The sequence below is a fragment of the Phacochoerus africanus genome, chromosome 12 (assembly GCF_016906955.1).
Source record: "Phacochoerus africanus isolate WHEZ1 chromosome 12, ROS_Pafr_v1, whole genome shotgun sequence".
Lineage (NCBI taxonomy): Eukaryota > Metazoa > Chordata > Mammalia > Artiodactyla > Suidae > Phacochoerus > Phacochoerus africanus.
The window spans coordinates 58,490,001-58,504,960 of record NC_062555.1 but is presented as its reverse complement, the minus strand read 5'-3'; the positions used below and the strand labels follow the sequence as shown (position 1 = coordinate 58,504,960).

Sequence of the window (14,960 nt, the reverse complement as noted above, 5' to 3'; positions counted from 1 at the left end):
TGTTACCTTTCCTTTGTGAGTAGGGCTTTTTCTTTCTTTTTATCATTAGGGGCCCTTTTCTTATGAAATCAGCAGCTCATTACTGCAATAATCTGGTTCATTCATATGAAATATTTAAGAGTGTGTGTGTGTGTGCATGTATGTGTAGTTTGATACTGAAGACTTTGATTTTAATGACTGACAAAGAACCTAGAAGTGTTCTAAGAAATTTTGAAAAAGTAAAATTGAAAATTTGCTTTTGGAAGTTAAAAGCATATTGGAATCTTCATTTTTTAAATGAGAGATGGTAATAGATAAAATCTAGAAATAACAAAAATGGAATTTGAAGTTTTATATAAACAATATTTTTTCATTGTTAGCTATTAATATGCTGTTTTCTCTTTTGCTAATTGGGAAAAAAGTCCGTTTAATAATTTTTGTCTTTCTTTGTCTTTTTAGGGCCACACCTGCGGCATATGAAAGTTCCCAGGCTAGGGGTCCAATTGGAGCTACAGTTGCCTGCCTACGCCACAGCCACAGCGATGCCAGATCTGAGCCACATCTGTGACCTACACCACAGCTTTTGGCAACGCTGGATCCTCAATCCACTGAAGGAGGCCAGGGATCAAACCCTCAACTTCATGATTTCTAGTCGGATTCATTTCCACTGTGCCACGACCGGGACTCCTGTTTAATAATTTTATAAGATTGTATAAGCTGTATGTTTGCATGGGATTTGAACATCTTTTTATAGTCATTTTTATCTAGTTAAAACTAGTTATGATATCATCAAGTTTTAACCTCTCAGATAACTCTCACTGTCTTTATTATGAAACCGTGTAAGTATTCTAAATAGAAATATGTAATGCTTTGAAAAATGCATGGGTCTAATACTGACATTTCCTTTCATTCTTTTTCCATATGAACTGCAGAGACAAATATTTAGAAAACTGTATGCCTTAATGCTGAAAGTATGAGATTGAAAGGCTTCTTGCTTTTCTTCATGGCATGAAGTAGCTCTTCAGATATTTTCTTTTCTTGTAGACTTGTCATCTTTCTTCAATATGGCATTCTCTATTTTTGGTTGAAACATCTTTTGTTTTTTTTAAAGCACACATTGAAAATTATAGTTGATCTCTTTAATGAGGTGGTTTTGTGATAAAATGACAAATAAGCTACTGCTTATTTGAAAATATAGTTTATTTTCACATATTTTAGTAAATGTACAAAAATATGGCATTAAGGTTAAAGTTAGGGTTAGATTTTCCTTTACAATGAAACAGATAATATATGGATGGTGTCTGAATTGGATTATATAATTTGAAATAGCCTTTTTTTTCCTTCGGTGGACATTTTTAAATACTTCACACTTGAATTGGTTTAAACCTGACAAAAAGATTATTTAAAAAATTTTATATACATATACCTATATGTATATATATTTTCTTTTTTAGAAAAAGAGCAAACGGGGATCTAATAGGTCATATGATCAAAGTTTAAGTGATTCTTCCTCTCACTCTCAGGATAAACATCATGAGAAAGAGAAAAAAGTAAGTGGATTTGTTGTTGCTAAATATGTAGCACATCTACTTAATAGATTTTTTTTTCCTTTTTTAGATAAAATTAAGTTCTTGATAGCTGAATGAAGACATTGAAATACTGAGAAAATTGACTAATACAGTGTATTAAGTCAAAGAGTAGGTTTAAAATAATATGCCATATTTGTGAATATGATTGTACCCATTTCAACTGAAAATCTGAAATATTGAAAACTTGATTGAAAGCCTGAGAGGGATTTCTTGCATGTGGTCATCTTTTGAAATCTTTAAGTGATTTTAGCAGTAATGGTTTGTTGCTATATATTAGTAACTGATTATTTCACATGTAAGTAAAAATCTTATCAGCCTTTCGTCTTTGTAATTTTGAAGTTCTATAAATTCTTTACTGTTTTTCCCCCCAAAGGTGCTAATGGTTTATTATTACTTTTTAACAACAAAATGTCATACCATTTGATTGAGAATATTTTGTTTTTTAATTAAAACACTAAAAGTTTACCTAATACTAATCTGTCTTCTTCTGACTTACCTGTTTTCTGCTTACATTTTTACTTATTGTAAAGGATATGAATAATTTTTAGTAAGCTAATTATAAGTACTGTAGAATCGTTCATAGGACATATTGCCCACATAGGAAAAGGATACTACTATGAATTTTTTTTAATAAAGTGAAGATAAAAAGGACATTTTTAATTTGAAAAGAATATTAAACAGTGGGTATAAACTAGTTTGGAGACTATTTCTACAGTTTTTAATTGAAAACCAAATCTTTTAGCATTTTCATGTTCGTAAATACTTAGAATTTAGGAGCATGATTGAAATGCTAATGTTATTTAAAAAATTTGAATTTGGTTAGAATTTGTTTTTCAAGATAAACTTTTTTTTTTTTTGGTCTTTTTGCTATTTCTTGGGCCGCTCCCGCGGCATATGGAAGTTCCCAGGCTAGGAGTTGAATCGGAGCTGTAGCCACCGCCTACGCCAGAGCCACAGCAACGCGAGATCCGAGCCACGTCTGCAACCTACACCACAGCTCATGGCAACGCCGGATTGTTAACCCACTGAGCAAGGGCAGGGATCCAACCCGCAACCTCATGGTTCCTAGTTGGATTTGTTAACCACTGCGCCACGACGGGAACTCCAAGCTTTTAAGTTTATTAAGTCTCATTTGTTTATTTTTGTTTTTATTTTCATTACTCTAGTAGCCATATATGAAAAGATATAACTGTGATTTTTTTCCCACAATGGGGAACTCCACGATAAATGTTTTAAAAGCTTTAGTTTTCTGTTTTGAGATTAATTTTCCAATTATGGCTGAAATAATTATAACTTTATATTCTTTAGAACATTTGTTAGATTTACATATTTTTGGTAGATCTTAGGCTTGGGCAGCAAGTACATACATTCATTTTACATTCTTTAATGAAATGGTTTTGTGAGAGTGAGAAAGGTAGAGTGACTGTCTATTGTTTGGATTGTTGATGGAAAAAGGGCAGGTTTGGTTTAATTAGCACTGTTTATAACAAACATCTTGAGATTTTATTTAAGCTTTTAAATCCGTGAATGAAGAATTCTTAGTAGGGCTTATAAATTGTGAAGATGGAAATCATACCAATGGTTGTCCTTTTTAATATGTAATTATTTATCTTTTTATTAAGGTATATTTGTTTCATAATGTTATGCCAATTTCTGCTATATAGTAAAGTGACCCAGTCATATACTTATATATACAAACATACACCCATATATACACATTCCCTTTCTTATATTATTTTCCATCATGGTCTACCCCTAGAGATTGGCTATAGATCCCTGCGCTGTTTAGTGGGGCCTCATTGCCTATCCAATCTAAATGTAATAGTTTGTATCTACTAACCCCAAACTCCCAGTCCATCCCATTCTTTCTCCTCTCCCCTCTGGCGGCCACAAATCTGTTCTTCTGTCTGTGTGTCTGTTTCTTCTCTGTAGATAGGTTCGTTTGTGCCATAATTTAGATTCCACATATAAGTGATAACATATGGTATGTGTATTTCTCTTTCTCTTCATTTAGTATGAGAATCTCTAGCTGCATCCATGTTTATTGTTGCAAATGGCATGATTTTGTTCTTTCTATGGCTGAGTAGTATTCCCTTGTATATATGTACCACATCTTCTTAATCCGTTCATCTGTCAATAGACATTTAGATTGTTTCCATGTCTTGGCTGTTGTGAATAGTACTGCTATGACATGCAAGTGCATGTATCTTTTTGAGTGAAAGTTCTATCTGGATATATGCCCAGGAGTGGGATTGCTGGATCATACGGTAGTTCTATATTTTGTTTTCTGAGGTACTTCCATACTGTTTTCCATGGTGGTTGTAGCAGTTGACATTCCCACCAACAGTGTAGGGGGGTGGTTCCCTTTTCTGCACAACCTCTCCAGCATTTCTAATTTGTAGACTTACTAATGATGGACATTCTGACCAATGTGAGGTGGTACCTCATTGTAGTTTTGATTTGCATTTCTCTAGTATTTAGTGATGTTGAGCATTTTTTCACATGTCTCCTGGCCATCCATATGTATTCTGTGGAGAAATGTCTATTTAGGTCTTCTGCACATCTTTTGATTGGACTGTTTGGTTTTCTTATTGGATTTTTGGCCTTTTTTTTTTCTTTCTTTTTTTCTTTTTTAGGGCCACACTTGGGCATATGGAGGTTCCCAGGCTACGGGTTCAGTCAGAACTGAAGCTGCCAGCCTACAACACAGCCACAGTAACATGGGATCTGAACCGTGTCTGTGACCTACACCACAACTCACAGCAATGCTGGATACTTAACCCATTAAGCAAGGCCAAGGATTGAACCCCAGTACTCATGGATGCTAGTCAGGTTTGTTAACCACTGAGCCATGATGGGAACTCCTGGTTTTTGTTGTTGAGTTGTATGAGTTGTTTGTATATTTTGGAGATTAAGCCCTTGTCAGTTATACCGTTTGCAACTATTTTTTCCCATTCCATAGGTTATGTTTTTGTTTTTTTTTAATGGTTTCCTTTGCTGTGCAAATCTTGTAAGTTTGATTAGGATCCATTTGTTTGTTTTTATTTCTGTTGCCTTGTGAGACTGACCTAAGAAAACATTTGTAAGGTTTATGTCAGAGAATGTTTTGCCCTTGTTCTCTCGTAGGAGTTTTTTGGTGTCATGTCTTAGTTTAAGTCTTTAGGCCATTTTGAATTTGTTGTGAGGGTGTGTTCTAGTTTCACTCATTTACATGCAGCTGTCCAGTTTTGCCAGCACCACTTGCTGAGGAGTCTGTCTTTTTCCCATTTTATATTCTTGCCTCCTTTGTCGAAGATGGACTATAGATGTGTGGGTTAATTTCTGGGTTCTCTATTCTGTTCCATTGGTGTGTATGTCTGTTTTTGTACCAGTAACACACTGTCTTGATTACTGTAGCTTTGTAATGTCTGAAGTCTGGGAGTGATATGCTTCCTGCTTTGTTTTTCTTTTCCTGAGGATTGCTTTGGCAATTCTGTGTCTTTTATAGTTCCATATAAACATTTGGATTATTTGTTCTAGTTCTATGAAAAATGTCATGGGTAATTTGACAGGGATTGCATTAAAACTGTAGACTGCTTTGGTTAGTATGACCATTTTTTAGTGATATTATTTCTTCCAGTTCAGGAGCATGGGATATCTTTCCATTTCTTCAAGTCCTCCTCAGTTTCCTTATTTAATGTTTTATAGTTCTCAGAGTATCAGTCTTTCATCTCTTTGGTCACATTTATTCCTAGGTATTAAGAGCATCAATTATGTAGACCTGTTCAGTGACAAGCATTGCGGCCAGGCTTAGATCACAAAATGACTTCAGCAAAAAATGATTTCTCTTATGTCAAAAAAGCTATACCTGGCGCTCTTTCTCTGGGGACCCCCTACCCCTTCTGTTTACAACTTGCTCATCTGGATAATGAAGCAGAGAAAATAGATGTGGGCAGAATTCTAGGGGAGATTTTATTAGGCAGATTGGGTATTATTATAAGGAGATAAATTGTTTTCAAAAGTGTTGAAATTAGGGAATAAGGGCATACAGATTTGGAGGAACTCTTGGGGCAAGAGCCTGGAGGAACTCAGTGAGAATCCAAGAACAAGTAAGAGAGTGAGTCATCTACAAAGTTGTGAAGAAAGACTAGATCATAGTAGTTTAATATTTCATTGATTCTTTTGACATCAGTTGTTGGAAGACAGTTCTCCATGGGTCACTCACATTTGTACATATCTTGCACTACTTTTATTCCAGATTCTTTTCAAAGTTTTTATATAGGAGTTCCCGTCGTGGCGCAGTGGTTAACGAATCTGACTAGGAACCATGAGGTTGCGGGTTGGATCCCTGCCCTTGCTCAGTGGGTTAACGATCCGGCGTTGCCATGAGCTGTGGTGTAGGTTGCAGACTCGGCTTGGATCCCGCGTTGCTGTGGCTCTGGCGTAGGCCGGTGGCTACAGCTCCGATTCAACCCCTAGCCTGGGAACTTCCATATGCCGCGGGAGCGGCCCAAGAAATAGCAACAACAACAACAACAACAACAACAAAAAGACAAAAGACAAAAAAAAAAAAGTTTTTATATAATGACCACCCTTGGGAAGTAGATGCACCATCTAGAACAATAGCAGATTTGTGTATATCCTTGGGAGTAGAGAGATAATATCTCTTTCTAGGGTAATTGGCAGGCATGCTTACTGTTCAGAATTGGGTTCCCTAAACCCAAGTTGTGTGTGCAAGTGTCCCCTGGCCCCTTTCAGGTTGTTCTGTCAGAATTGGAGCTTTGGGAACCAATGTAAAATGCTGACACTCTAGCTATTGTTGTTGCCATGAGTAATAAAACCCTTTATATCCAACTCAGGAGTCTTGTGTCTTCTTCCAGCACCCATGAAATTGGCAAGTTAATTGTTAGCTTACAAGTACTGGAAGATATTAAAGTTACCGAGGCTTGATTTATAGCTGAGGATGTGATCAGTCTTAGAGAATGTTCTGTGTGCACTTGAGAAGAATGTGTATTCTGTTACTTTTGGATGGAATGTCCTATAAATATCTTTTTTTTTTTTTTTTAGGGTTGCACCCAGAGCATGTGGAGGTTCCCAGGCTAGGGGTCAAATTGGAGCTGTTGCTGCCAGCCTACACTAGAGCCACAGCAACGCCAGATGTGAGCCACATCTGAGACCTATACCACAGCTCACAGCAATGCCAGATCCCTTAACTCACTGAGTGAGGCCAGGGATTGAACCTGCATCCTCATGGTTCCTAGTCAGATTCGTTTCCAGTGTGCTACGAGGGGAACTCCCCTATAAATATCTATTAAGTTCATCTGGTCTAATGCTTCATTCAGGGCCTGTGTTTCCTTATTGATTTTCTGTCTGGATGCTCTGTCCATTGCTGTAAGTGGGGTGTTAAAGTCCCCCACTATTATTGTGTTATTGTCTATTTCTCTTTTTGGGGTTGTTAGCCTTATATATTGTGGTGAACCTATGTTGGGTGCATAGATGTTTAAAATTGTTATATCTTCTTCTTGGATTGATCCTTTGATCATTATGTAGTGTCCTTCCTTGTCTCTTAAAATACTCTTCGTTTTAAGGTCTATTTTGTCTGATATGAGTATTGCTACTCCAGCTTTCTTCTGATTCCCGTATGCATGGAATATTTTCTTCCATCCTCTCACTTTCAATTTGTGTGTGTCCTTAGAAGGGAAGTGGGTCTCTTGAAGACAGCGTATATATGGGTCTTGTTTTTGTATCCACTTGGCCAGTCTGTGTCTTTTGATTGGAGCATTTAGTCTGTTAACATTGAAGATAATTATTGATATGTATGTTCTTACTGCCATTTTATTAACTGTTTTGGATTTGTTTGTGTTGCTCTTTTTTCTTCTCTTCTTTGCTTGTTCTGTCCTGTTGTGGTTTGATGACTATATTTGAGTTGTGTTATATTTGAGTTGATTTTTCTTATTAGTTTGTGTGTCAATTGTAGATTTTTGATTTGCAGTTGCTCTGAAGTTTTGATATAGGAGTATATATATATATATATATATATATATATATGTATATACATACACACACAAGATTGTTAGTTGTTGGTCTCTTAATTGCAAGTGCATCTCCAATGTCCTGCACTTGTATCCTCTCTTCTCTCGATTTCTTTTCTTTTCTTTTTTTTGTCTTTTTTTGCCTTTTTTTCTAGGGCTGCTCCTGTGGCATATGGAGGTTCCCAGGCTAGGCGTCTAATCGGAGCTGTAGCCACTGGCCTATGCCAGAGCCACAGCAACGTGGGATCCGAGCCTCATCTGCATCCTATACCACAGCTCACGGCAACGTCGGATCCTTAACCCACTGTGAGCAAGGCCAGGGATGGAACCTGCAACCTCATGGTTCCTAGTCGGATTCGTTAACCACTGAGCCACGACGGGAACTCCCTCTTCTTCTCAACTTCTGATTTGGATAGCATAATTGTGTGTGGATGATTTCATATCTTTACTGTACATATGCCTTTACTGGTTCATTTGTCGTGTTTTGTTTCTGGTTGCAGCCTTCGCTTTTCCGCTTAGAGAAATTCCTTTAGTATTTGTTGTAAAGCTGGTTTAGTGGTGATGAATTTTCTTAGTCTTTAGTTATCTGTAAAGCTTTTGATTTCTCCTTCACATCTCAATGAAAGCCTTGCTGGGTAAAGTAATCTTGGTTGGAGGTTTTTTCCTTTCATCATGTTAAGCATATCATGCCACTCCCTTCTGGCCTGCAGAGTTTCTGTTGAAAAATCTGCTGATAATCTTGCCTGGTTTCCCTTGTATGTCATTTGTTTCTTTCCCTAGCTGTTTTCCGTATTTTCTCTCCGTCTTTAATTTTGGTTTAATATGTGTCTTGGGGAGTTCCTCCTTGGGTTTATTTTATATGGTACTTGTTGTGCTTCCTGGATTTGAGTGAGTGATTCCTTTCCCATGTTAGGGACACTTTTGGCTATTATCTCTTTGAATATTTTTTTCTGTCCCTTTCTCTCTTCTCCTTCTGGCACCCCTATAATACGGATGTTGGTGTGTTTAACATTGTCCCAGGGTTCTCTGAGGCTGTCTTCATTTCTTTTCAATCTTTTTTCTCTTTTCTGTTCTGCATCCGTATATTCCACTAATCTGTCCTCCACCTTGCTTACTCTTTCTTCTGCCTCCTGTATTCTGCTGTTGGCTGCTTCTAATGAATTTTTTATTTCAGTTATTGTATTTTGCATCTCTTCTTGCTTAAGTTTTATATCTCTTTGCTCAGTGTTGCCTGTACGTTGTCCATCTTTGCCTCCCGTTTATTTCCAATGTCTTGCATCCTCTTCAGCATCAACAGTCTAAAGTCTTTTTCCTGGAGGCTGAGAATCTCCTGATCACTTAGCTGATTTTCTGGGACTTTTCTTTCTTCTCCCTCATCTGAGTTATAGTTCTCTGTCTTTTCATTTTGATAGGTTTTCGGGTGTGGTGACCTTTTTACAGGTAATAGAGTTGTAGCCTCTGTTCCTTCTTGGTGTCTGCCCCCCTTGTGGCTGAAGTTGGTAGGGGGGCTTGCTGTAGGCTTCCTCATGGGAGGGACTGATGCCTGCCCCTGGTAGGTGGGAGCTGATTCCTATCCCTCTGGTGGGGGGGAGGGGGCTTTATTCTCTGGTTGAGATTAGAGGGTGGTTGTGTGCCTGGGGTGGGGGGGTATCTTTGGGCTGCCTGTTTACCTGAGGGGGCGGGGCTGTGATCCCACCTGGATTGTTGTTTGCCCTGGGGCTTTCGCAGCCTGATGGGTGGGGCCAGATTTTCCCAAAATGGCCACCTCCAGAGAAAGGCTTGCTGCTGAATATTCCCGAGAGCTTTGCCTCCAAGGCCCTTCACCCACAACAAACCATAGTAATCCCCTGATTTCCCAGGAGGTCCTCCAAGAACTGCAGTCAGGTCCGACTCAGATTCCTAGGGGGCTTTGCTTTGCCCTGGGACCCAGTCCTCATGAAAATCTGTATGCGCCTTTTAAGAATGGGGTCTCTGTTTCCCCCAGTCCCGTGGAGCTCCTGTGCAGAAGCCCCTCTGGCCTTCAGTGCCAGATGCTTCAGGGGCTCTTTCTCCCAGTGCCTGATCCCCAGGTGTGGGGACTTGACGTGGGGCTCAGACCTCTCACTCCTGCAGGTGAGTCTCTGTGAACCAGTTACTTTCCAGTCTGTGGGGCTTCCCACCCAGGAGGCATGGGGTTGCTTATATCATGTAGTCACCCCTCCTACCTCTTGATGTGGCCTCTTCTGTGTCTTCTGGAGTGGGATATCTTTTTGAAAGTTTCCAGTCCATTTGCTTGAAGGTAGCTCAGCATTTGGTTGTAAATTTTGCTGTTTTTAGGAGAGAAGTTGAGCTCTAGTCCTTCTATTTTGCCATCTTAATCCTGTCTCTCCAGTACTGGAAGATACTAGACCTTTCATAATTTTTGGCACAAGATGGAATTTAAGGCATTCTCAAGGAGAATCTAAGTGAAAGCCATTTGAAATGAGCATATTTGGTGACTCTGAAGGTTGTCCACGTAGGATTGGCCTTATCTGTTTAACACACCATCTTTTTGTCAGGACTGTTGGGATGCTATGGTTGAAGGTCTTAGCAAGGTCACACGGAGTAGGGAGGGAGTTACCCAAAGAAAAATAATGGTCAGACAAAAACAAGGGACACCTATTAATAAATGATGGAGCTAGGATTTACGACCAAGTGTGCCTGACTCCAAAATCCATGGTTTTTTGGGCTTTTTTTAGGGCAGCACCCGTGGCACATGGAGGTTCCCAGGCTAGGGGTCGAATTGGAGCTACAGCTGCCAGCCTACACCACAGCCACAGCCACAGCCACAGCAGATCCGAGCCTCGTCTGTGACCTATACTCATGCTCATGGCAACGCCAGATCCTTAACTCAGAGCAAGACCAGGGATTGAACCTGCACCCTCATGGTTCCTAGTCAGTTTCATTTCCGCTGTGCCACGATGGGAATTCCTACAGTATGTGGTTTAATTTCCTTTTCCATAGATGAAGAAACACAGAACTGAATGTTTAATTGAATTTAATAAATGTTTATGAAGCATCTCTTGAATTCAAGACACCATGCTTCAAGGAAAATAGTTTAAAAATAGGAAGGGTCCCTTTGAAGTTAGATTGTCCAGAGTTATTTGGAGGCATAATAGTGAGAGAGCCCAGTTTGTGTTTTTTAACTTTTTTTGTTCTTTTTACTTTACTTTTTTGTGAGTGTGTTAATAGTAAGTAAATATGTGTGCCTTTTCTGAAAAACTATTTAACTACTGTATTTCATCTAATCTGATTCGTTACTTATTTGTAAAATTGATCTTTATTTTACACACCATTAAGAAAAAGGATGCCAAGTTAACTATGACATAGGATTATTATAATATATACCCCAAATTTAGAGATTTAAGTAAGTTTTTGAGAAGCTACTATATAAAGCATGTCAAGGTGTAAGCGAACCCAGGTTTCGCTGCTTGCTGCTCATATGCCAATAATTTGAGAGGCAAGTATCAGTAAAAAGGAAAGGTGCTTTAATCAGAAAAACCGGCAATCTGGGGAGACGGTGCACTCAAGTCCAGAGGCAAACTCCAAAGATTTTTCTCGGCCATGGTAGTTTTTAAAAGGAAAAATGGGGGAAGAATCTCAGTGAATCATGGAGGCAGGGGGTAGGGTTCTGCATCATTGTCCGTTGAGTGCAGACTGGCTGACTCTCCCTTTAGATGCTACCTTGCCTCCGTCTTCCTGCAGGATTGATAAGGGGGCTCTTGAGGATAGAGAGCTAGTCATTTTTTAGCTGGTTAATTCTTCATTCTTACTTCTTTCTTAATTTGCATGAAAAAAAATCGACAGGTTAGGAATTCCTGTGTGGATTACTGGGTTAAGGATTCAGCATTGTCACGCAGTCGCTCAGGTTGCTGCTGTGGTATGGCTTCAATCCTTGGCCTGGGTAGGTATGGCCCCCCATCCCCCCAAAAAAGGAATCACCAGATTAGACATTCAGGAGAGCATAATTCAGGAGTTAGTTTCATTTGCTTAGTGATCTCATTCCTATAATACATTCCTTTGAGGTTAGATGGGAACAGAAATAGGCAAACAAGAAAGGGGCAAAAGAACTGCTTGAAATTCATATCCTTTTACCTAGTAAGTATTAGACATAAACTTTAAGGTGATATCACTATAGTAGTTAAGGTTTACAAATTAAATAATTGAATAAAATGTTATAACATTTAAAGAATGGGTTATTATTTTGTGCCTCAGTTTTCTCATTGCATCAAGATGATATAATGGCTCAACCTCATAAGGTTGTAAAAATCAAATGAATTAATACGTGTAAAATGCTTTGGCATATATTAAAATGCTAACTGAAAATCCAGTTGTTTAGACAGAATAGCATCTTAGTGTTAATGTTATTAATAGTACATTTAAGATCATGATCAAGAGCTTTTCAATATAAGTGAAAGATGCAGTATACAAAAGTATGTACTTAGTATTTTTTTTTTTTTGTCTTTTTAGGGCTGTAGCTGTGGCATATGGAGTTTCCCAGGCTAGGGGTTAAATCAGAGCTGTAGCCCCAGCCTACATCACAGCCACAGCACTCCAGGATCCAAGCCTCGTCTGTGACCTACACCACAGCTCATGGCAACATGGGATCCCTAACCCACTGAGCGAAGGCAGGGATTGAACCTGCATCCTCATGGATACTAGTTGGGTCCCTTAACCTCTGAGCCATGATAGGAATTCCAGTATACTCCTATTTTTACTTAAGATTTCTATATAAAATGTTGGGAGAAAGTTCAAGGTTAATAATCATGGTCGTACCATATTTACTTTTTTTTAATTGCTTTTTCTAAATATGTTTCAGAGTTTGTTTTTGTTTTTGGTTGCATGTGGGGCATGTGCAAGTTCCAAGGCCAGGGGTTGAACCCACGCCACAGTAGCAACCTGAGCCGCTGCAGTGACAATGCTGGATCCTTAAGTTGCTACACCACAAAGGAACCCCTCTTTACTCTTCTTTTAATCAATCCCCAGGCTTTCTACTTTTCATGACATTGACATTTTTGAAGATTCCTTACTAGCTGTGCCTCAACAGGAATTTGCCTTGATTAGATTTATATTAATTATACTTGGTAGAAATAGCATGTGTTTTGTATTGTATGCAGTGCATCATCATAAATTGTTTTTTTTTTTTTCTTCTATCATCATACCATATTCTTTTAGTAAGGCTGGCGTTTAGAAACCATTTCTCTTTGGTGTGACTTCCTTACCCTAGAACAGACCCTCGCCTGAAGGGATTAATTTGAGACGTCACCTCAGTCCTTAGAGTGGGCGTCTTGCATTTATTTAGCATTGGCCAGTGTAAAACCCATTCTTGCTTCAGCTGCTGTTCTCAGATTGGCCCTTAGTGCCTTGTAGTTTTCTGCTATTGATGATTTTGGGTTTTCTTGTTGCGTCCTTCTGGTGTCACAAATGCTGTTACCACACAGATCTTGTAGTTTTTTGTTCAACCTTCTTGTATTTTGGGGTTCATGGAAATACTTTGACACTTAGTTTTGTTGTAAAATGTTATTCTGTGTGTATTTGGTTTTCCTAAGTTGTCTGTTTTTATATGGGGATTCAGAGAGATTGAGAAAATACTCTGTTGCCACCATCTTCTCTTTCTTACTGTGTTAATTTCTTCCTTGTTATTTAAAAGGGATTTACTGCAGCTGCAGAAATTGTCCAGCCAGGGATCTAACCTGAGTCATCAGTTGCAATGCTGAATCCTTAACTTCTAGGCCACCAGGGAACTCCCTTAATCATTTTTTTTTTTTTTTTTAAACGAGCCACACCTGCAACATATGGAAGTTTCTTGGCTAGGCATTGAATTAATGCTATAGTTGGAGCCTATGCCACAGCCATGGCAACACTGAATCAAAGCTACATTTGCAACCTATACCACAGCTTATGGCAACTCCAGATCCTTAACCCACTGAATGAGGTTACGGACAATGGCTGCATCCTCACAAAGACAATGTTGGGTTCTTAAGCTGCTGTGCCACATTGGGAACTCCTCTTTTTTTTTTTTTTTGGTCTTTTTGCCTTTTCTAGGGCTGTGACCGCAGCACATGGAGGTTCCCAGGCTAGGGGCCTAATTGGAGCTACAGCCGATGGCCTACGCCACAGCCACAACAACGCGGGATCCGAGCCATGTCTGCAACCCACACCACAGCTCACGGCAATGCCGGATCCTAAACCCAGTGAGCAAGGCCAGGGATCGAACCCGCAACCTCATGGTTCCTAGTTGTATTCATTAACCACTGTGCCATGATGGGAACTCTAGGAACTCCTCTTAACCATTTTTAAGTGTGTAGTTTCAGTGGCATTAAATACATTTATATTATTGTGTACCCATCACTGTCATCCATATGCAGAACTCTTTTTATCTTGCATATCCCAAACTCTGTAGCCCTTAAGTAATAACTCCCCCATCCCCTATACCCCCCCACCCCTGGCAGTCATCATTCTACTTCTGTTTTTAGGAATGCGACTATGCTAGATTCCTCATATAAGTGGAATAGTCTGTTGTATGTCTGTGCTACATTTTGCTTATTCATTTATCTGTTGATGGACACTTGAGTTGCCTGCATGTTCCAGCTGTTGTGAATGAATTATGCTGCTTTGAATATGGGTGAGCATACAAGTATCTCTTCAAACCCTGCTTTTAAATTCTTTTGCGTATATACCCAGAAGTGGAATTGCTGGATCACAGGGTGATTCTGTGTCTAATTTCTTGAGGAACTGCTATAATATTTTCTCCAACGCTGCACCATTTTACATTTCCACCTAACAAGGGTTCCATTTTCTCCACATCCTTACGAACACTTTTTTTTCCCCATTTTTGCTCTTCTCAGCATTCTTTCATTATGGTAAGTTATTTGGTCTTTGACTCTTTTTATCTTTTTGTCAGATAAGCTTTGCCTACCAATTATTGTCTCGTAGTTACAGTAGAGGAAAAATGGAGTATTGAAATGTAAATTTTTATTGATGTAAATTTTTATTGAAGTTCTAGACTAGACCTTACTGTGCAGTAAGACTTTCTGCATTGATGGAAATGTTCTGTAACTGTGTTGTTTAATACAGTAGCTGCTAGACACACCACCTATTGAGCACTTGAAATGTGTTAGCCTTAGGCAATGAATATTTATTGATTTATTTATTTAGTCTTTTTAGGGCCGCATCTGCAGCATATGGAGGTTCCCAGGCTAGGGGTTGAATCTGAGCTGTAGCCACTCGCCTACATCACAGCCACAGCAACGCCAGATCTGAGCCCTGTCTGTGACCTATACCACAGCTCACGGAATCACTGCATCCTTAGCCTACTAAGCAAGGCAAAGGGTAGAACCTGCGTCCTCATGGTTATTAGTCA

The 14,960-nt window shown here is 39.0% G+C and overlaps 1 protein-coding gene across 14 annotated transcripts in view; it reads left to right on the top strand.

Moving 5' to 3' along the window:
- The window catches only part of MLLT10 (MLLT10 histone lysine methyltransferase DOT1L cofactor), a 243,661-nt gene that overhangs the window by 117,103 nt on the left and 111,598 nt on the right, over window positions 1-14,960 (top strand). For 13 of the 14 annotated variants that reach the window (XR_007131295.1, XM_047755395.1, XM_047755400.1 and 10 more), the window contains one exon: window positions 1,434-1,529. The exons of the other annotated variant lie outside the window; for it this stretch is intronic. Coding sequence is in view for 12 of the 13 variants with exons in the window: in XM_047755395.1 (XP_047611351.1) it covers window positions 1,434-1,529 (96 nt within the window). In the remaining variant the exon portion in view is untranslated. The remainder of the gene's footprint in view (window positions 1-1,433; window positions 1,530-14,960) is intronic. 14 annotated transcript variants of the gene reach the window in all.